Here is a 23,522-nt window from a genome sequence, read left to right on the forward strand (position 1 = left end):
GATGGTACCCAAAAGTAGACACCCAATCATATATATAGAGTCTGAAAAGTTGAGGATCATCCCAACTAGTCCGGTCGGCTGAAAATATGAACCTGCAAACACTATAAAGCTCCAAATGGATGCGTAAGTTCATTCCCAATAGAAATATGTAAGTAATATTCAAGTCATGCATGGACAGGATAAGTAAATCACTCCCGTAAGAAATCAGTTCAGATTGTTTGACAGTTTCTATTCGCGGGGCACGCTCTAAATCAGGTTCCAAATCAGCGGAAATAACTTCCACGGCTGAAAGTTCAGTCATGGAACAAGGGCTCAATAGAGCAATAATATCATGACTCATAGACCCACTATCATCTACAACGGTTTCATTATGAATATTATCAAGATGAGAAAAACCATAACTTGATAGGTGAGACAATGGTTTAAAGGTCAAGGTCGGACCTTTCTCGGCTGATGAAACTAGTCGAGACTCGGCCAATACTAGAGGTTCTATTATGGGCTTCCATTTATTAGTGTCTAGCAGTGGTGTGGAGTCTAATAAGGCATTGACTTCACAAATAACACTATCATCATCAAAATCATACCCAAAATGAGTTAAACAAACCTCTAGTGGATCTTCCAATTGGTCCTTGCAAAAGCTTTGTGAATCCATACTTTCTTTTCACCCGCAACACTTTCTAAGGTACCTAAAAAAAATCAAATAAACTGCGTAAAAAGGAACTAAAAAAAAAATCTAAAGAAAAACAAAATTAATTATATACAAAAATAAAAATAAAATAAAACAATTATGTACAAGAAAATTGATATCAATTAGAGAGTACTATACATCCATTCCCCGGCAGCGGCGCCAAAAACTTGATGTAGATTTTATATATCCAAAATAAATGATTAAATGAAACCTAGTTTATCCGCAAGCGCACAGGTCAATTGTAATATAGATAGCAAATGCGGTTCGTTCCCACAGGGAGTGTCAAACACTCTACCAACTAATACCAAGAATAACTAATTAACAAGATGATGTTTTAAAGAGTTTTCAGAAATTCAGAACAAAATGAAATAATAACAAGTCTAACAATGAATAAAATGGAAATGGGTGGTTAGGATTTTCGGTTCCACCAATTAATTATGCAAGCTCTACTAATCGTTAAAAATATATTTCATGCTTTTTCAAATACTGTTTCTCCGCTGTAATTATCTTCGCTTCATGGGTAGTGATTCTAAAGCATTATTTATCAATCCTAAAGCATATCACGTCAAGGGATTTAACCAAAGTACGAAATATCAATTGAAAAGCATAAATAATCAACAAAATCACATAAACAATTAGATACCAAGCTCTTATGAAGATAAATTACTAGTTATTCAATTCATTATTAAGCATATAAATGTAGAGTTTTCATAATAAAATTGGGTTCTACCTAAACCCTAACATGGAATTAGCTAGGCATGGCTTTCTTAAAAACCATAAAAAAATATGAATATAAAATCCTAGCTAATCAAAATGGAGAAAATAAGCCTCAAACCCTAATCTCCTCAGCGGCTCTCTTCAACTGCCTGTAGCCACGCCTCCTCCTGTCCGTTTTTTCTTTCCTTCTTTTTTTCTTTTCAGTTGATATATAGTGATGCTACGAATAAGTTTCATCCATACCTAGCGACAGCTGCCAAGGCCCAGCCCAATACTCCAGCGGGACTTCAAATCTACCTTCTTTCCAAAATCGGCTACACCTCACCAGTTCCATTATGTCCGTTCACATCTCCAACTCCAACTTCTGTATGTCTGATCTTCTTTACATCTGCCAGCATGTTGCTTCCAATTTTCAAGCTCTCTGTCGATCAAACCACAGCAAAGCGGCACCAACAAGTATTCGTTGCTGCAGACTCATCACGAATCTCCGAGCATCACCAGTTCACCTATTCATTTATCATTCACCAGTCACAGCTTGACAACGAACTCCAATCACCATCACCATATCACGGCAGCAGCAGAGCTTGAGTAATTCCTTGCATATGTATTAACTTCACTCGAACCAAGCCCTAGACTCCATAATTCAAGTTCAAACTCTTGGCAGTATGAACCACAGTACCACTTAGAATCAGTCTTCATTCACATCTCCATTCGACAGTAACTGCTTCGCCGAAATAAGCACAAACTCGGAACAACACCATCTTCTATCTCCGGACCATTGAGCAGTTGATAAACCCCGTATCCAAATGCTTTCGAATACATCCCACTGTGGGCAATCGATACACCTCCACTTACTCTCTATGTTCTTAGCTTCGGAGCCTTCAAATTCTTTTCAAACCCGTCGTTTACATCCATGCAATGGCAGCAACATTAATAACAACACCTCTATTTCGATTCTCCGCAAAACCAACTCATCCATCTCAAACAATGCCACCATTCCGGCCTTCAATTTCATGTCGAGAACCCCTAGAACTCCAGCCATTACGGACCTTCTCTTCCTGAACTTCAGTTCACACTCAAACTGCAAACCCAGCTTCGCTGCTGATCGATCACCACCACAGCTGCAACTCAGCTCCTTGTTTCGCTGCCATCTCAGAAAACTCATCTCCCTCTCTCAATGAACTAACCACAGACCCACTCCTTTGACATTGTTGTTGCAGTTCGTGTCCAACCACAGCTCTGAACAAGCCATTTCATCTCCGTCTGACCAACCAACTTCCGTTCATCTCATAACCTAAACAGCAGCAGCAATTGTTCCTTCATTCACAATTCAATCTATACCCGATATTCTCATCACAGTCAACCTCCATTTCGACCAAATTTCAGTCCAAGTTCAGCCACCAGTTATCATGGCTTGTCGCTGCCGTATTCAGTCCTCAGCATCGTCCTCAAAGTATTCACCCACTAGTGGGCTTCACCTTCTTGAAAAAACAGAGACAGTTCTTTGTTTCCACTTTCATGTGCAGGCAGTGAAGCGATTTAAGGCTGCTGATATATGAAGGTACCAGGCCAGCCATATTTCGTTATTTTCGTCGCAAATACTTATTTCTCCAACAACACCTACAAAGATATAAAATATCAAAATAAACAAAATCGAGTACTAATATTACAGAGAATTGAGACTAATATAGACACATAAATGTGTCTATCATCTACCCACACTTTGAATGGCTTAATTCTATTCCTTCTTGTATGACTTAATTCTCCTCTTTCATTGAAAGTGAGCACTCTCTTGTTGTTTAGTTTTTTTTTTCTTTTTTCTGTTGTTCTTTGTTGTTTATTTTTTTTCTTGTTTCAAAAATAAAAAGATATAACATTAATGATGAAATCTTTTTTGTTCTACTTAAATACTAAAATCAGTTGATATGATTTTAGCATTCACAAATTATTTTTATTTTTTTTTTGAATGAAAATAGTACATTAATCAAAATTGATCTTTTCAAAGACAAAAGCATACACCTCTAAATCATAAAATACGAATAAAATAAACATGTTAAGTAGCATATTACGTATATTCGTCGAATATTATGCACCTGAGTATTCATATTACGCGCAAATGCTACATGCTATTCGTACTTGTAGTACTCTGTTTAAAAGCCGCCCTTCATACAATTCCCAATAGAAATGTTTTTTTTTTAAGTAGACCATTAATTGGACTTCTTAGTTCTCTAAATTCTAATTTTTGATAAATTATTCAATAAATACTTTTTTAAGAACGCGAAATTGGGGGATAAAAAAAACAATTGGGGATATAAGAAAAGGACAAAAACTGGATTCAGATATCAATTCGGGTCACCCCTTATCTAAGTATTTTACGTGTTACCTAATCTACCCCTCACTAATCGGGATTAGTGATTAATAATAATTAGTAAAATCATAAGATTTTTGATAAATGATTAGTGTGTGTTTTGTTTGATTGGGTGAGTGAGATGAGAGTAGAAGGAGGGAAAAATATTTTGAGAGAGAAATTTTTTTTTGTGGAAAATGGAGGATGATTGTGAAGAGAGAATTGTTGTTGCTGAATCTTTAGCTCAACTACAACAAGGAGCATATCTTGAATCTTCATCTAATGACAACAACTCTCAATTGCAACTCTTTGTTGAGCCAACACCCTTGAATGATGATTTTGACGAGTATGGAGAGTTTTTCGAAAAAGCTACACAAGAAAGTAAACTTGCACAACATGCAAGCATCCCCAATACACATGTAAAGCTGCTAGGAGGTTGAAAAATCGATTTTTTTCTTTAAACCCGCCATTTTTTCAACTGTAAAACCTCGGCGCCGGCATGGAAATGGTATGAATACCATGCCGGCAGACTCATTACCGACATGGTATTCATACTACGACCATGCCGGTAGAGTGATATCCCCCATTTTGAATATTGATTCAGCATAGTCTTCTACCAAAAAAATATGCCGGTACGCAGTTAACTTTTTTACCTACCAAGGAATATACTACAGAATATGCAACCGACATGGTTTCATTGATAGGTTACCATGCCGGAACTGCATGAAAAACATAGAGGAAACATTTCCATCTAAAACCAAATATCGGCATGGGAAATTAATAAACATCAACGCCGGAACTCCATACCGGCGTGGTACCATCAGTATCAAGACCGTCCTTCCTTCTTCTCTTAGTGACCGCATCTTTAGTTTTTCTTTTGTTAGCTTCCTTGGATTTTGACCTATATCATAAGCACACGAAATGAATGTGTGACAACTCACTTTCAGTTTTTGTACCGGCATTGACTTACTTAAACTAACCACGCCGGTTAAATGTTCCGGCAATGAACATTGACTATCGAGAATACCGGTAGTCATATGTAATTCTCCTGGATATCAAAAGACTACTACCGGCACTCTCGAAATAAATCAATTCCATGCCGTAATTTTGTACCGACAAACAAATCAACCTAAAAGCTATGTCGGTATAGGTGACAAATTCTTAAGTTTTCCTGTATGTTTTAAGTCCACTACCGGCATGCTCGAATTATTACAAAAGAATGCCGGTACCCAAAACCGGCATATAATGCAACCCAAAATCTATATCGGTACTGGTGACAAATTCATAAACTCTCGTGTATGTTTTAAGTCCACTACCGGCATACACGAATTATTATTAAAGATTGCCGGTACTAAAAAACGGCATAGACTTCGACCCAAATTCTATGCTGGTAGGGAAAATTCAGTTTCAGGTGAATCTGGGGTTGGAAACGGCATTGCATTCATCCAAGATTGAATGCCGGAACACAAAACCGGCACTGTATTCATACATATTTCAGTGCCGGTACTCACTGAAACTCAACTGTTTCAGTTAGGGTTCGCGATTCTAACCTAAACCCATTGCTATAAATCGATTTAAACACTCATGAAGTAGTTTAAAATCACTTACCTTCTCACAGAAGCCATGGTTGCGAGAGGTTGATTGTCCGAATCCGCTGCTTCTTCTTCTTCTTGCTCTTGGGCAATCTTAGCAATTCTTTGTTCGTGTTTTTGTTGACCTATCGATTTTGACGATTGGGCATTTGTTTTCTTTCATGGAGGCATTGTTTATGATTTGGGTAGGTTAATCGACGAAGAAATTTTTGAATCAACGAAGAACGGATGAAGAACGATGAAAAAATTCAAAAACCTAACCCTCAGTGCCGGAACTGATTTGAGAATGGGAGATAAATGGTTTGGTTTTTGATTTTAAGTTTTAGTAGAAAGGATATAATGGTCTTTTCATAATATTTTTTAATTAATCAAAGGGTATTTTAGTATTTTCATACACAAAAATCACTCCTTAGCACATATCATGGATTGGGGGAAGTAATCGATATCCCCCAATTACTTTTTTTATCCCCAATTGCGCGTTATTTTTTAAGTAGACCGTTAAGTTGAGGTTGTTATCCAAAGTACATAAATGATTCGTATTTTAGTGTGTGTTTTTTTTTTGAAGCAATTCGTATTTTAATAACTAGTAACTTCTCGTTACATTTATGTAAGATTTTCTATCACCTTCTCTATTAAATATAGTTAGAAGGTATGTTTTATCCCATAAATACTCTTGTTTGATTGCCATTTAACGTTTGGAAGTGAGACATGACTAGGGCTGCACATGGGTCGGTTTGGGTCGGTTTTGGCCTCACCCACCACCCGACCCACTGATGGCGGGTAACAGAAGTTGTCACCCGCAACCGACCCAACAACACAATGGGTCGGTTGTCACCCGACCCATTGTGACGGCGGGTTTGGTCGGGTGGGTGGTGGGTTACCCACCATAAAATAAAATGACATTAGTACATTACATTAACAAGGAACAGAGTTATTGAGTATAAGTGTATAACTGTATAACAGTATAAGTGTATAACAAAGTTGATAAAGCTAACAATAAAAAGGAACAGAGTTCAATTGTTCAAAGCTCAAAAAATAAAAGAGTGCATTACTATTGAGTATTGCGTACTATACTAAAGCCTAATATCATATAAAGCGACCAACAGCGAGTCGCTGCAAGCCTGCAAGTTTGTGGATGTTTTACCTCTGAATGGCTGAAAGCCTGAAATAAAATGAAGTCTGTAAATTAGTTACAGTAACAAAGATGAACTCAGAAATATCAAGCTACTGACAATGACCCTTGGGCCTTGGCGTCATTACCTTGTCTATGAGTCTATGACGATAGAAGAAGAAGCAAGGTCACTGAAACTGAATAGCTCTGCAAGCGAAATGATTCAAATGAACAATTAAACTGAATAACTCAGCTTCATCATAATCTCAACATCCAAATTCAACTATAAGAACATATAAAATATCCTAATACTAAGAACATCAAGATAACAGACAATATACAGATCAAAGCAAAATTTGAAAAGCCAAATTTCAAGATTCTCAAACCATAGAAAACAGTATAACAAACATCAAACAGATAACTGAATTTAAGAAATCCAATTGATATGAGGTACACGACATTGTGACAATGCCTCTGACATGTTGATATAGAGATAACTATGAGTGATCTTCGGATTTCAAAAGATTTTTGTTATAGATTACTAACATAACAGGGCAGTTAATCTATTCACATAGCATGCATTATGTTTAGTAAACCATGTACTTTCATGTAATAAACATGCTGCAGTAAAACTCACAGTGTCATGAACAACAATAGAGCCAAGGAAAATTTAGACATACCAGACTCAGCAATATCAATCTCCTCCTCCTCGACTCCAAGGGTAGATGAATCCATGTCTATTGGTGTTCGTAACCAATTTTGTAACAAAATTAAGGCCTCAAGTGTCTTGGGCTTTAAGGAGCTTCGAAAAGGATCCAAAATTCTTTTTCCGGTACTAAATGCTGATTCTGAAGCAACGGAAGAAACGGGAATAGCAAATATACCTTCTTAGTTTTCCTAAACCAACTCTGATTAGTTGAATTTGTTACATAAGTCACTACCCCACCGACACCTTACAGCATAGATACACAATACAAAAATTCTTAAGTTCAGACCATACAACTTATAAAAACTTCTAAGTTAAGAGATTATACAAAATTTATTGAAGTACACCAATTTAATTCTAACATGTAGCTTCAACTGAGTCCTAGTGGTAGGGTTGCCGAAGGCCTTATGTTAACGACAGAAACATCCTCTCAACAAAGAGAGAATGAGCTACAAGTAGCTTTTGCGATTCACCGCTAGGACCATTTTTATCATGCTCAATGAGATTCTATCAAACTTCACCTAAACAATATAAAAGGAACCAAAATAAGCAAAACAGTTGGATATACCTTCTTAGTTTTCCTAAACCAACTCTGATTAGTTCTTCTTCAAACTCTAATGAACTGAACTTCAGTTCTTCAATCTTGACAAACCCTACCATGGAATAAAAAAAAACATTAGATTCAGATAAACAACAAAGTGAACAAACCATAAAATGGAAAGGACATATAAAAGGAACCTAAATAATCAAAACAATTTCATAGTTGGATATACCTTCTTAGTTCTTCTTAAACCAACTCTGAGTCTCTGACCAGTTCTTCTTCAAGCTCCAATGAACTGAACTTCAGTTCTTCAATCTTGACAAACCCTAACATGGAAAAATAAAATAAAGGGTATTAGATTCAGATTCAGTTCTTCAATCTTGACAAACCCTACCATGGAATAAAAAAAAACATTAGATTCAGATAAACAACAAAGTGAACAAACCATAAAATGGAAAGGACATATAAAAGGAACCTAAATAATCAAAACAATTTCATAGTTGGATATACCTTCTTAGTTCTTCTTAAACCAACTCTGAGTCTCTGACCAGTTCTTCTTCAAGCTCCAATGAACTGAACTTCAGTTCTTCAATCTTGACAAACCCTAACATGGAAAAATAAAATAAAGGGTATTAGATTCAGATTCAGTTCTTCAATCTTGACAAACCCTAAACACATAAACATTCAAGAATCCTTTGAATCTACTGATTAAACTCTTCATTACTGAGTTCTAACATAGTAACATCATACCAATTCATTCCAAACTGAAATTAAAAAACAACACCCTAAACAGATAAACCCTAAATTGAAAATTACTGAGTTCCTAATCTTACCTTCCGTTATTGGTTTGCTTCTGGTGATGCCGATGATCCACAAAGAGAATCTGAGACTGAGAGAAGAAAAAAGAATGGAGTTGGAGACTTGGATGTAGATGAGTCTGTCTGAGAAGGAGAGAAGACTCAGAAGAGGGAGAGGCCGCAGAAGAGAAGAGAAGGAGATTGCGATTAGGTTAGGTTAAGTTAGGTCTTTTATACATCAATTCAACGGCTCTGATAATCCATCCTAGGTTAGATCTAAGGGTCAGGATCCTACGTTAGTTTTGGGCGGGTGGGTGGGTCGGTTCGGGTGACGGAAGTTTCTACCCGCAACCGACCCAAAATAGGTGGGTTCTGGCGTGCCTCACCCATAGTCGACCCATGCCTCGGCGGGTTGGGTCGGGTGCGGGTATTTTTGATCGGGTACGGGTTGGGTCGGCGGGTTGGGTCGGGTATGTGCAGCCCTATACATGACGTAGTGCATTTTTTAATCCTAAGAACATGTTTAATGCCAATTTTCACTTTGCAAATCATTTGATATACTTTGGGTAAGAAATGATAGTCAACAAAAATCAAATGCCACCACCCCTTCTACTGATAGAGAATATATAAACATAACTGTTTTATACCAGCATCATGCTAAAATCTTTTATTCGTACACTGTTCGAGTATTTTGTTTTATCAACCAACTATACGACGAATAATTTATAATTTGCTTGATGTTCAAGTATCAAGTAACATCACAACCAACCATTTTAGTATTTATTAACTGAGCCGCATCCAAACTACATCACAACAACCATTTCAGTATCTATATTCTAAGCCGCATCCAATAAATTTCCTTGTTATAATTTATTATAATTTATTTGCTGTTAGAGTATTTTTTATCGAAAAACGTCACAACGAACCATTTTCATGTTTGTTTGACGAGGAAAACGTTACTTTACAAATGCTGCAATTTTGGCAACGCCCACAGTATTCATGCTTTGAGCGGCACCCAAAGAAAGAAACATCTCTGAATTCAGTTAACAAAGTAACGGAAGAAGGATCCGATATTTGATTTCTAGTAGTATAAGAAACATTCTTGAGATTCACAAATATTTGTATCTCAAAGACATCCATCCGACAATTTGGAACCTCTATTTCCTAGGGAAGACAACTTCTTAAACTCACTTCCTTTATCCGTTTTACCAAACTCACCCCTACATAAATCTCTCTACCCAAATCACCCCCAACTTAAACTTCACTATCGAAAACAATATCATTCATGATATCATCATAAAATCCAAGCCGTACACTTCAACAACTTTCAAAATATTGCTTACGTGGACGGTGTGTATCAAATAACGTATCTAAAAATTGATGTAACAAAAAAGAAAAAGAAAAGCAGTCTCTTATTTACTCCTCTGTCTGTTTTTCAGTTTCTCACTCATAACTTTAAAGACCGTGAACCCTCTTTTTTCTCTCTCTATGGAATTAGAATTTAGAATTAGAATTCCTTTTTGTTCTTCTTCTTCACTCCTCCTCCTCACACTTCAATCAATAAGTTCTTAATGAAGATACCCTTTTTTATAAATGTAGTTTGTTTTCATTAGCAAACTAAGAATCATATCATCATTTGCACATTTCTTGGTCAAGTTTAGAGGAAGGGTCATTTTCTTTTCTTTTTTTTTTCCAAATTCTGTTGGACTTTTGTTGTTGGATCATTTAGGGTTTTGAGAAATTCCAAGAGGGGGGGTGGGGGAGGAATAAAGTAGTAATTTTGAAATGGGCATTTGATTGTTTGTGTTTTAGGGTATTTGTTTGAAAATGGGATTAGGACCTCCTGAAGCAGCTGGAGCAGCTATTCAAGTGGAGACATGGAGGAAGGATGTGACAACAAAAGGAAGTAAGAAGAAGAAGAATGATGATGATGAGGAGGAGATTAATACTGGGTGTTGGAGTATTAGGTTTAGTTTTATGGGAAGTAGCTGTGTTTCTTCAAAATCTAAAGTTGATACTTCCATGAGTGGAGCTAGTATTCGTTATGGTGAGTATCTTTTCATTTGCTCTTCTATTCCATCACCACTCGAAGAATTCGAATGTGAATATTTTATTCTAGTTTATTTTGTTATATGTGGATGGATGGATGTCAACTGTTTTGTCTTCATCTTTACGAGGAGACAAGACTCTGAAATCACTAAAGTCAGATCGATAAATTGGCTTACATGTCGTTGATGTCTGGAATTTGATGATGAATTTGGAGGTTTGGATGTGGATCTATGAAATACAAGTGATTTCTTGATTGCATTGTATGTTTCTGAAGTTTTATTTTTATTTGATTCCGCAGAGAAATTCTGTGTTTATCTGTATCTATCAGGGTAGTTGGAAGTTTTAGCTAGATACAGTGTTTATAATGCTGTTTGTGTTGATATTCCTGTTGGCAATTATTGCATTGTGGCGGGTTTTAGTTGATAATGTGGAGAACTAGATATGAGGGTTAAGGGTAGTATGTTTGGAAATTTCAGCTAGATACAGTATTTATTATGCTCGTTGTGTAGACATTCCGATTGGCAATTATTGCGTTGTGGCGGGTTTTAGTTGATAATGTAGAGAATATCTGATGGATTAGATAAAAGTCGAAGGTTCTAACTTGTCGTTTTATGCATGGGGAACAGCGGATAGTAAATCAACGAATGATACCAGCAAAGGACAGCCAGTTGCTCCAATTGGATCTTCTACAACTACAACTGGTAGTGTAGAAAGTAACCCATCTACTTCCCAGATAAGCGAGGAACTGAGAATTGCTTCCCAGCTTCGAAAATTTGCGTTCAGTGATCTTAAGTCAGCTACAAGGAATTTTAGGCCGGAGAGTCTTCTTGGAGAGGGAGGATTTGGTTGTGTATTCAAGGGGTGGATTGAGGAGAATGGAACGGCTCCGGTAAAACCTGGTACAGGCCTTACTGTCGCAGTTAAAACTCTCAATCATGATGGACTTCAAGGTCATAGAGAGTGGCTGGTATGAATGTTTTCTCATCTGTCAGTGTCACCATACTTATTTTGGGAATTGAAGTACTGTCTGGTGTCAAGTTTATCATGCAGGTGGAATATTTATGTAACTGTCTATTGTGTTTGTAGGCCGAGGTGAATTTTCTTGGTGACCTTCTCCATCCTAATTTAGTCAAATTAATTGGTTACTGCATTGAAGACGATCAGAGGCTACTAGTATATGAGTTTATGCCTCGTGGAAGCTTGGAGAACCATCTTTTTAGGAGTATGTAACTGCCCTTTTTTGTTTTGTTACATTTATGTTCGGTATATGTTGATTTAGTCTGTTGACCCAAAATTGGAATGTGTGTATCAGTATGAAACTTGGATGTTGTTGTATACAACCTCTTGAAACGGCAGATATCTGCAAATTTACCTCGAGACTCTTGATCTTTATTTCCATGGTAAATCGGTAATTGATTGATCAGGCCAATTTGTGAAACCGAGATATTAGGATTTGGCTCTCGGGAAATTCTTCAAGGGGCCTTCTGTTGACGTTGTCTAATTCGTAATTAATGACTCTCTTAATGATACATTCTCATGTAGAACATCTGTGTTTAATGTCCTCTGGTAACAACCATTTTATATGCAGAAGGGTCCCTGCCTCTACCGTGGTCCATTAGAATGAAAATAGCACATGGTGCTGCAAAGGGACTTGCGTTTCTTCATGAAGAAGCCGAAAGACCAGTTATCTACCGAGATTTTAAAACATCCAACATCCTATTAGATGCGGTAATATAAGAAGACCATGCAGCATTAAAGTACCATTTTTACTCAATTTTGAAATGTATTTCCTTTCTAATAACATTCTACTCCAGGATTACAACGCCAAGCTTTCCGATTTTGGACTTGCTAAGGATGGTCCTGAAGGAGATAAAACTCATGTATCTACTAGAGTTATGGGAACATATGGCTATGCAGCACCAGAGTATGTAATGACAGGTACATAAGTTAAATCCGATCTACTTTAGGTGCAATTTCATGAATGGATAAACGATCAACATGTCAGCTCATCTTAGTTCTTGTTTCCAGTCAATAATCTCATTTGCAGCAAGGTTGAACAACATAAGATGCTTTAAAGTCATGCAATATATGTTTCCACATCCATTTTAAACTATTTCTTGTTTATGGAAAATGATAAATAATGACTATGTCTCGTGCCTACTACAGCGAATCTTTGTTTCTTCGTATTTTCTTTATTGCCCGTGCTTTTATGTTACTGTTCCAGCATTGCAGTAACAACTGTATAATGCTTTTATAATTAATGGCCTACATTGTTTACCTTGTCATCAAAATCTGAAAGTGCTCGTGGTGGTAATTTGATTACTTGTGGGTTGTTGAAATACCGGTTTTTGTTAATAACTGAGTAACTTACAAGTGTACATTTATATATAAACATTTGAACTAGCAGTGAGCAAATTCCAACTACCAACTACGATGAAAAAGTTCCTTCGTTTCAGATCCGCAGTCTAGCTCTTATATGGTTAACTACACTTGGGTGTAAATTCTACCTTTTCTTTTGTTGATGTTATTATATACTGGTCAAGGGTAATTGATGTAATAATCCTCCAGATCCTTAGTCTAGCTCCTTTCCATTAGAGTACATTAGGCACTTCACTCAATCAATTTTACAACATTATGTTTGCGATTAGTGTGCCAATGACATAATCTTAGACGAGGTGTATAAAATGATGAAATATAGGGAATTTCCCAGTACTCGAGGCCCACATGGGAAGAACTCTTCCACGATTAATTGTCTGAACGCTGACAAATACGAGGAAGAGTCCAGTGACTCCTTTCTTGGCTTTCATTTGACAGTTCATATATTGACAATATACAAATATCTCCTGTTACTTTTGAACACTTGAAACTGGAACCGTATCACCATACTCTCGAGTGGTATTTTGACCTGTTAATATGGATTTACATTGCTCTCTGCGTTATCAACCTCTCAAATTCAAGCTAGCATATGTAGATGAATGCAAACTCATGGATTAAGCTGTATTCTTCTAATTCCACCTCTTTAACTCTCTGATCTATTTATACTATCTTAGGTCATTTGACGTCAAGGAGCGATGTGTACAGCTTCGGCGTAGTCTTACTTGAGATGCTGACTGGCAGAAGATCTATGGACAAAAACCGGCCAAATGGAGAGCACAACCTAGTGGAATGGGCCAGGCCACATCTTGGGGAAAGGCGGCGTTTTTACAAGCTGATAGACCCTCGTCTTGAAGGCCACTTCTCGATAAAAGGTGCACAAAAAACTGCTCAACTTGCGGCGCACTGTCTTAGCAGGGATCCAAAAGCTAGACCTCTGATGAGTGAAGTTGTTGAAGTCTTAAAACCATTACTGAATCTCAAGGACATGGCTAGCTCCTCGTACTACTTCCAAAACATGCAACTAGAAAGAACTGGATCCGGTCTCAGCTTGAGTAGTAAAAGTGCTAGCAGATCACAGGTAGGAGGGTCTACTCAAAAGAAAGGTCAACCGATGAGAAGCCTCACCATGCCGAATGGTACGCATACATCTCCGTATCGCTATCAGCACCATCCATCACCAAAGCAAAAGCCAATTGACAAAAAGACATGAAAGGACCTCCTCATTCTGCTTCAGTTTACTCGCCTTCTTGTTTTTACTGTTACATAAAGTATATAAAACAGATTCATCCCTTTTAGATATAGTGGTCATTCAGAGTCTTTGTAAACTGGATAAGTTTGGAGTCCTAAATGCTGAACATACAGAACGCATAGCGCTACTTGAATCTGTTTCTTGGGCTAGTTTTGAAGGCTGTGGTGGGACTGGAAGCAAAGAAGTGGCTTGGCAGGCTTATTGTAACATTATCGAGGATGTGAAATTTCTTTTGAATTGTTTTGGTAGATGGAAATGTAACTATATAAACAGCAAGCGTAAATCTGTAGCAGATATTTTGGCCAACTTTGCTAAAACTGAAGTGAACTCTAGTACATGCTCTTTGTTTCTTTCATCTGCATTTTTTGCAGTCAATCTGGGCCGAGATCGTGCCAATTTCGCCCGTATCTCAGCCGAGACGAGTCATCACCAAGTATAGGGTAATATGGACATTTGGGTGTGATAAAGTCATAGTAAAACAAAAGCAGAACCAACTCCCAAATTTCGTACTCATACCCTAAATTTCACTTTCTCTTCACTTGTTCATCACGTCTGCCTCTGGATTTACGTGCTTAGAACTCCATTAACATCGAGAGTACTTCAGTTTAATTGTATTCTACAGTAGTAATAGAGGTCAGTTGAACTCCTTTAATCATCTCTCTCTTTTAATATAGAATTACTTTCTCTGCAACTATTTTTTTTTCTTTTCCTTTTAATTGAATCCTTCATCTGCTACTGATTACTCCTAGTATAGTCTTAGGGTTAGTTTAACTTTCTTAAAATGTATAAGAAATTGGACAAATCAGTATGCATGTCATGAAAATGTGATAAATTTGGGGTTTTCATGCTCAACAAGTGTTTGCTAATATTCCTCATTGAATAGTTATTGTAGAGTGTAGAATATGGATGGTAATGATATTATTAGACTGTGCTTTATAGTTGAGAGTGATTCTGACCAAGGACTACTTGGTGGTGACGGGACTTGTGGAGTTACTCTAGACGATGATGTCTATAATGATTCTCTTGATATTGATTCTGGATAGATTAGAATTGTAATATGCTTGTTGTTTAATTATAGTTATAGGAACTTTGCCAATGTTTATTCTCTTGTATTTGAACTTTGAACTTAAGAAGACAAGTATGGTTGTTTCTTTTCTTAAAATTTCTGTTCTTATATTATATTTGCATTAGCTTTAACATTAACATGTATCAAATGAAGAAACGTTATCAGATACTCCTAGTAAAATTTGGATACAAGACTCGGGAGTTATTCAGAGATTTCACCTAGAATTTCCTTGAGATATCGGTGTCAAGGTCCGTCCCGGCCGAGAAGAGACCGCGATTTGAGATTGACTACTTTGATCACAAGTCTACACTCATGTTCACGTTTTTATAAGTAGCGGCTAACTCTTATTTGGGTTTTAGGATTTTGAAAAGATGAAGGAGGAGAATATGAAGTTACTGTTCCCAGCTGATAATCCACCACTTTCAGTCATCGCTGCTGCAAAAATCTCTAACATTGCTGTCTTAGCGGATTCAAGTCTTCCTTCTGGTTCTAATCCATGTTTCATCTTCTCTTCTTCTGGGTAAATCTCAACTCTCCTTCTGTTTCTAGAACATCTTTGTCTTGATTATAGTATATGCCTTGAATTTAAACAACGAGTATTTTAATTAAGGTTTTCTGTTGTTATCTGTATGAAATTGCTCAAACTATACAAACATTGCCCTATTGTGGATGACCTAAATTCTTGGTTTCTCGATTGCATGGATCTAGATTTTATGGAGACAGATGAATTGTGTTTTAGGTTTGAAAAAATTTGTGGTAAATGTATAGCTATCTGTTTAGTCCATCTTTACTTTGGTAATGGTTGATTGGGCTAATTAAATGCTAGGATTGATTCTTAGGAGATACATAAGTGACAGAAACAGAGAAATTATACATGCTGTGTTCTAATTTCGGCATGTTTAATATGTTAGCTCTTCTTTAGTAATTTTCAGTTCATCCGTAGTTAATATAGTGATTTTTCTTCATCTTATATGGTGTTCCAGATTGAAATTGCAAGGAACTAATATCCTGTTGCGGTATCTTGGTCGTGTATCGTTACCTAACTTTTATGGACAAAATCCATTGGAATCTGGCCAGGTAATACTACTTCGTTGAGTAGAATTATTCTTCTGATTTCCAGAGTACAGATTGTTGCCATTAATTGATGTTTCTAATTGCTTTTGGTCTCTTGTGTTTCAGATTGACGAGTGGTTAGAGTATAGCTGTGTCTTATCAGTAGGTTCTGAATTTGAGAATGCATGCAAGCATGTAGATAGTCATCTGTCTACGCGGACTTTCTTGGTTGATCATAATCTGTCAGTTGCAGATATTGCAATTTGGTCAGGTCTTGCAGGTGAATAATTCATACCTAGGTTTACATATTTGGTTGCAGCTTGTCTTTTCTTTTATCTTCTTTTTGTTGAAGTGATATGATATATTTATCTTTATAGTCTATTTTGTTGTGTATTACAGGCAGTGGACAAAGATGGAAGAGTATAAGGAAGTCGTCAAAGAAGTACACGAATTTAATTCGTTGGTTCAATTCGATATCTGAAGAGTATATGGAGTCGCTTGATGAGGTTTTATCAGCATATGTTGGGAAACGAGGGGTAGGAAAACCAGCTGTGATCAAGGCAAAGGAAAAAGAACAGAATGTTAAGGCGACAAATACAGAGACTAACGATAAGGAGAAAGCTGTTAATCGGGCTACTTTCGTAGTGGACCTTCCTGATGCTAAAGTTGGAGAAGTATGCTTACGATTTGCCCCAGAGCCCGGTGGGTATCTTCATATTGGGCACGCGAAAGCAGCACTCCTCAACCTATACTTTGCACAGAGATATAATGGTCGAATAATTGTCCGTTTTGATGACACAAATCCTTCCAAAGAGAGCAATGAGTTTGTGGAAAGTCTACTGATTGACATCAAGACCCTAGGTATCAAAGGTGATGTTGTTACATACACGTCTGACTACTTCCCTCAGTTGATGAACATGGCTGAGAAGTTGATACGTGAAGGTAAGGCATACGTTGATGATACCCCACGAGAGCAGATGAAGCAAGAAAGGATGGATGGAATTGAATCACAATCTAGGAGTAATACCCCAGAGAAAAATATGGAATTATGGAAGGAAATGATTGCAGGGTCGGAGAGGGGTCTGCAATGCTGTCTCCGGGGTAAGTTAGATATGCAGGACCCAAATAAGTCACTCCGAGATCCTGTTTATTACCGTTGCAATCCAGTTCCTCACCATCGTATTGGTAACAAGTATAAAATATATCATATGATTTTGCATGTCCATTTGTCGATGCGACTGAAGGTATTACACATGCACTCCGTTCTAGTGAGTATCATGATCGCAATGCACAGTATTACAGAATTCTTGGGGACATGGGACTACGGGGGGTTCAAATTTATGAGTTTAGCAGGTTGAATATGGTGTATACGCTTCTTAGCAAGCGTAAACTTCTTTGGTTTGTTGTAAATGGTAAGGTTGACGGATGGGATGATCCTCATTTCCCTACTGTGCAAGGAATCGTGCGTCGAGGCTTGAAAATTGAGGCATTAATCCAATTCATTCTTGAACAGGTAAAAGCATTTATTACTAAGATTTCTGAACTTGTGTTTGGTGGAGTCTGTTTTCCATGAATTATACTGAAATTGCCATATACGGGGAATAGAGACTGAATATTAATACATATCACATTATTTTCCAGAGGTTAACATTTTGCTTCATATTTTAAATTCTTGGTGTAGGGAGCATCGAAAAATCTCAATCTCATGGAGTGGGACAAACTGTGGACAATTAACAAGAAAATAATTGATCCTGTTTGTGCAAGACACACTGCTGTCCTTGAAGAACGCCGTGTGATGCTGACCCTGATTGATGGACCTGAAAAACCTTTTGTTCGTATATTACCTCGGCATAAAAAGTTTGAAGGTGCTGGTACCAAAGCCACAACGTACGCGAAGAGAATTTGGTTGGACAATGCTGATGCTTCCCTTATCACAGTAGGTGAGGAAATCACACTGATGGATTGGGGAAATGCAATTATAAAACAAATAGAGAAGGACCAAGACGGGATTGTCACACACATGACTGGAGTTCTTCACCTTGAAGGATCTGTTAAGACCACCAAACTGAAGCTTACGTGGCTAGCTGAAATGGACGAGCTCGTGAATCTGTCGTTGGTCGAGTTGGACTATCTCATCACAAAGAAGAAGGTATTTGTGTTGTTTGGTTTCTTTTTAATGTTGGTTGAAATTACTATGTGGTGCTGATTTGTATACTTTTTACTATGGTTATGGTTATTGCAGCTGGAAGAAGATGAAGATTTTATCGATGTGCTAAATCCTTGCACAAAGAAGGAGATTCCGGCGATTGGGGATGCTAACATTCGTAATCTGAAGCAAGGAGAGATAATCCAACTGGAGAGAAAGGGATATTTCCGGTGTGATGTTCCTTTTATTAGATCCTCCAAGCCCGTAGTTCTGATTGCAATTCCAGATGGTAGACAACACAAGTAAACCTTGCGAGGAAGAAATGTGGTCATGGATTGATAAGATTTGTCAACCAGCCACTGTTTTATCAGCTTTACTTTCTACCTTTATTCATTTTCAGTTAAACTGGTGATTTACTATGAGTGAGCAGAATATTGATCAACCAATCACGAAAATAGGTGAAGTTTTCATACATAAGTAGAATTAAAGGGGAGAGCTTCCCAAACCTGATCCACAAAGAGACATGCAGGAAGAGTTGCTCCTATTGCAGACTCATTAAAGAGAAATTGTATAGTTATGAATGGGCATCATGCACAAGAAAACTGCTGATCCCAACTGCATATTTCTGTGCATTTTGAGGAATTAGAAAGATTTGGCACCATTTTCTTCTAATTCAGTCTTAATTGGGTGTTTCAAGAAAATGTAATTTATTTTCAAGAAAATGTAAATTGCACTCTACAGGAATGGAGATAATGCTTCCTTTCGCAATATAGTGGACAGTATGGCTGGAACGTAGCAGAAGCCTATTTCAAGGCAGATATTTACAAGCATTTGAATCTTCTGGTCAACGAGGTCAAATGCTTGCTCGGGTCAATGGAATCAAAGATTTTATACAACGTTCCTCTATGCATACTGCAATAACTGGCACTAACTAAATAACTCTTTCGTACGCTTTGCCAGGCAGCCACATTCTTGTGGTACTAGCTGGTGAAATCTGTCAAGTCGCTTATATGCAGTGATTTAGAATCTTCTTTCCACATACGAGGCGTTTGCTGTGTTTTGTTTCAAAAAGAAAAGAAAAGTCTCCGGTCTTGTTTCATGCTTCATGGATGTGTACCCACCAATTTCTTGTAGGACTCTCAACTCTGAATATTCCAAACTTGTAATTCGTTCATTCCATCTCCATCACTCCATGTAAGAAATGACGAAGAAAAACAATGAGTTTGGAAGAATCCAAATAGTAGGCCTCATTATCATCAAACCTTGGGAAGATGATGAATAAAACCCTTTTCCCCGTCGCTTCCTTCTACGGAAAAAGATGAAAGCTTTATTGAAATGTGAAGCCAAGTGAGAGGGGACCAGTCCACTAGCCAAATTGAGTTGCTGTTAGTGGCAGCTCGTAGTCTCATTGGATTCAGTAATTATAGTAATACTGACTCACCAATTAAATTCAAAAAATAGTTTTAAGAAGAATTTTTTTATCTTTGGACGTGTTTGTTGGATCTTTTTTCTTTTTTTGAGGAAAATGTAAAAAATTTGAACTTAAAAAGAAAAAGTATCACTTTAGCGGAAGTGCAATCCAAATTCTAATTACTGTCTGTAATTACTTTACAATAAGTTAAGAAATCCAGGAAAAATATTGTCCCGAACCAATATTTAGACATTTCCGATGCACATATTATTCAGTTATTAAATGTCGAAAATGTGTTGCCTTAGACCAATTTTCAGGCCTTCCTCTCCAATATATTTAGCTCTTCACCATCATTTGTTAAAAGATACCGGTTAAAATCTGGGATGGGTGACTCGGGGTAGGATTACCCACCCAACCCATGTCCAACCCGAATGTTGTGCGGACATGAACAACGTATTTCAAAACTTTGGATAAGTTTGGGCATAAATTTTATGAACCCGAATTAAATTTGTGCAAGCAAGGGCACAAATATTTCTAACCCAAACAACCCGCCCAACCTGAAGAACTATATATAAGATATTTTTTATAATTGTATTATCATCTATTTAGAGAAATTTTAGATATTATCTTCAAATCTATTAATGAAAATATAAATTATATCTATCTCATTGATCATTCAATATCAAAAGAATTTATATTATTGTAAATAATCTTTGGCTATTTGGAAATTTAAAATAAATGGAGCAACTAAATTTTATTATTACTAAATTTATTATTATCACATTAACAAACTTGTATGTCTAGTGGAACTTGGGCCTACCCGAGAAATCCGGGAAACCCGAGAAACATAATTTGGGCGGACTTGGGCAACGCCTCAATGGGTTCCACGGATTCGATGGGTAATCTGGACGAAAAATTCCTAGCTCGGGTCTGCCTCGACCAAGCCTTCGAACCCGCCCAACCAACCCAAATCCCATCCCTAATGACTCATGTGCCATTTATCCTCGTATTTATCTCTCTCCCAACAGACTGCAAAGACCCATATCTTCCAGCCTCTATTCCTTTATCTTCTAAACTTCCATGCTTACAGCTGCGCTTTCAATGATGCATGTTATACACATTTAGCATGAAAACCCCAGATGAAACACTTCTGAACCTTTGAAGCAAACCCTTTGAAGCAAACATGCAGTGCAAAAGCAACGGTTGACAATCTCCGTTTGTGCATTACGTTATATCCCCTAGAAAATTTGGGTTGGTGTTTCCACGCGGCAAAAAAATGCCAATTGAATTTTGTGTTTTAGAAAAATAAAAAATTACTCATATCCATAGTAAATTTCATTTTTTCACAGTAACTTTCATTAAAACTTCAAATATCTTAATGGTGGGTTTGGCAGTAGATTTTTAAAGGTGGATTTATGGGTCCATGAGATTTGGTGGAATTACGTTTCCCTCGGTACGTTTGGTTGCCCAAATCCCTGGAATTACGTTTCCCATGGGAATTACTTTTCCAGCAAATCCTCCATATAGAGTCCGACCCCTCCCCCTAAGATTTGCTGGGAAACTTTTCAAGGGATTTATGGACCCACTTTTTTTAACTCTAAATGCCATATATTTACAATTTTAAGATTTTAAAATAACAAAAGTAGTGACAAAACCCCTAGGTGAACAAACTAGTAATAAGAAAAAATCGGTCATATTATTTCTACCAAATAAAAACCGTTTCAAATAAAACTGGGACAAAAACCCCAAGTCAAATGATAATGAGCAAATTTAACTTTTTTTATTTTAAAAAATCCCAAATGTACCCTTTTATCTTTTCTTCTTATTCTTCTCTGATTTCTTCTTTCTTCCGTCTCCTTCTCCCACCACCTTTATCACCAGCAGCAACAATGGATCTCCACGAGAAGAACGGCGCTGATTCAAGAGATGAAGAATTCGAGAGACGTTTTCTCTCGATATTAGTTCATTCATTTCCCTAAAAATGAGAAAAGAAAGAGAAAGCAGCAGCCGCTGCTGTTAAATCCGAGAGACCAGATCGAGACGCTGATTGAGAAATTGAGAAGGAAATAAGATTTGAGATGATGTTCATAAAGCGTAGAGAGGAAGAATCAGCAAAAAACTGTTGCTAGAATTTATTGAGATCGAGAAACAATGAAGAAATTAGGGTTTATGTTCTGATGCTGAGTTGTGGCTGCATTTGATTCAAGAATACAGATAAAGACATATGGAGAGTTGGGTTTGGTGCTGTTTAAGAAGACCTGTTGCTGTTAATCTCAGAGATGAAGAAGAAATTGATGAAATCAGGGTTTCGATTTGAATCTCCAAACGAAGAACAGGAAGGGAATTGGGTCTGTCGATAAGAGCAGAATCAAACAAGAAATTGGTGATGTTAATCTCAGAAGACCTGTTAGGTTTGGTGAACAAGTTGTTGTTGGTTCGCCTTCTTGGCTTAGTGTTGTTGCTCGTGAAGCTATTCATGGTTGGATTCCTCTTCGTGCTGAAAGTTTCGAGAAATTGGAAAAGGTAAGGGTTTCTTCTTCTTCTTTTGTTATTTTGCTACGATTTTTTATTGTTCTTGAATTGCTCATTTCTGGTCTAATTTGTGTCGTTATACATCGGAATGTTGAAGTGGATTAGTACGTCGACAAGGTATTTTTGTATTTGTTCATGTGCTGCAATTATGTGAATACTGCAATTTTCTGACTATATCTTTAGATTGGACAAGGTACATACAACAATGTTTTCTGAGCATGAGAGCTTGCAACTGGGAGGATGCTTTCCTTAAAGAAAGTTCGGTTCGATAACTTTGAGCCAGAAAGTGTGAGATTTATGTCGCGGGAAATAATGATTCTCCGCAAACTGGAGGGACTAATTACTTCTAGACTGTCAACTAGTGTATATCTTGTTTTCGAGTACACGGAACATGATATTGCTGGTTTATCATCTTGTCCTGACATCAAGTTCAGTGAATCACAGGTTCGTATATATGGAACTCTGGATGTGTGTTCTAGTATTCGGGAATTACCAATGTTAAAGGGTTTGATTTGTTCATGTTGTGTAGGTTAAATGCTGTATGCATCAACTACTATCTGGCCTTGAACACTGTCATTCAAGAGGTATAATGCACAAAGATATCAAGGGATCCAACCTTCTTGTTAGTGATGATGGATCTCTGAAGATAGCTGATTTTGGCCTGGCAAATTTTGTTAGTGTCGGGCACATTCAACCATTAACTAGTCGAGTTGTTACTTTATGGTATCGGCCTCCTGAACTTTTGCTTGGATCCACCAGTTATGGGCAATCTGTTGATCTATGGAGTGTTGGTTGTTTATTTTGTTGATATGCTGTGTGTTTGACTCAAAGGGTTCAGGTTGCTGATGTGGTTGATTGGGTCTGTGGTGTTGAATACCAACTCGCAGATGGAAGGAAATGGAGTATGATAGGAGCAGTTGTTGTTGCTTAAATGAAAGGGTTGCAGGAAGTGGTTTTAGGATGATCTCGGAAGCCGAGGAAGGACAAAATTTGATGGAGAAGGCAGTAAAGAAGTGCAACATAAGTTACAGGAAAGTATGAGAGGCAATGCTGCTGTTGTTGCAACAGAATTGCAATGCAGGGAAAGAGGTCCAGGTGATGGCAGTGATTGCAGGTCAGCTGAATGAGTTGGCGTTGCTGC

At 37.3% G+C, this 23,522-nt stretch overlaps 2 protein-coding genes, 1 long non-coding RNA gene and 1 pseudogene across 5 annotated transcripts; 3 read left to right on the forward strand and 1 right to left on the reverse strand.

Annotated features, from left to right (window-relative positions):
• Positions 1-6,383: 6,383 nt before the first annotated feature.
• Positions 6,384-7,757, reverse strand: LOC113331446. Of its 2 annotated transcripts, XR_003350921.1 has the most exons (4): positions 7,730-7,757; positions 7,340-7,407; positions 6,605-6,662; positions 6,384-6,506 (listed from the first exon to the last, which is right to left on the reverse strand). It is a non-coding gene; the product is annotated as an uncharacterized LOC113331446 (long non-coding RNA). The 2 variants fall into 2 exon arrangements; XR_003350920.1 differs by lacking the exons at positions 7,340-7,407; positions 7,730-7,757 and adding an exon at positions 7,136-7,329.
• A 2,210-nt stretch (positions 7,758-9,967) lies between these two features.
• Positions 9,968-14,508, forward strand: LOC113331445 (probable serine/threonine-protein kinase PIX7). 2 transcript variants are annotated; one of them, XM_026578151.1, is made up of 6 exons: positions 9,968-10,546; positions 11,175-11,515; positions 11,635-11,770; positions 12,137-12,276; positions 12,363-12,486; positions 13,599-14,508. In XM_026578151.1, exons 1-6 carry the CDS (start codon positions 10,327-10,329, stop codon positions 14,132-14,134), a joined length of 1,497 nt encoding a protein of 498 aa, XP_026433936.1. In that variant the 5' UTR covers positions 9,968-10,326; the 3' UTR covers positions 14,135-14,508. The 2 variants fall into 2 exon arrangements, with proteins under 2 accessions (XP_026433936.1, XP_026433937.1); XM_026578152.1 differs by having other exon boundaries at positions 9,969-10,546; positions 12,140-12,276.
• A 160-nt stretch (positions 14,509-14,668) lies between these two features.
• Positions 14,669-18,867, forward strand: LOC113331444 (annotated as a pseudogene).
• Positions 18,868-22,693: 3,826 nt separating this feature from the next.
• LOC113331312 (probable serine/threonine-protein kinase At1g54610) lies at positions 22,694-23,312 on the forward strand. Its single transcript, XM_026578033.1, has 3 exons — positions 22,694-22,825; positions 22,911-23,104; positions 23,213-23,312. Exons 1-3 carry the CDS (start codon positions 22,694-22,696, stop codon positions 23,310-23,312), a joined length of 426 nt encoding a protein of 141 aa, XP_026433818.1.
• Positions 23,313-23,522: the final 210 nt, after the last annotated feature.

The sequence above is a fragment of the Papaver somniferum genome, unplaced genomic scaffold, assembly GCF_003573695.1.
Source record: "Papaver somniferum cultivar HN1 unplaced genomic scaffold, ASM357369v1 unplaced-scaffold_125, whole genome shotgun sequence".
Lineage (NCBI taxonomy): Eukaryota > Viridiplantae > Streptophyta > Magnoliopsida > Ranunculales > Papaveraceae > Papaver > Papaver somniferum.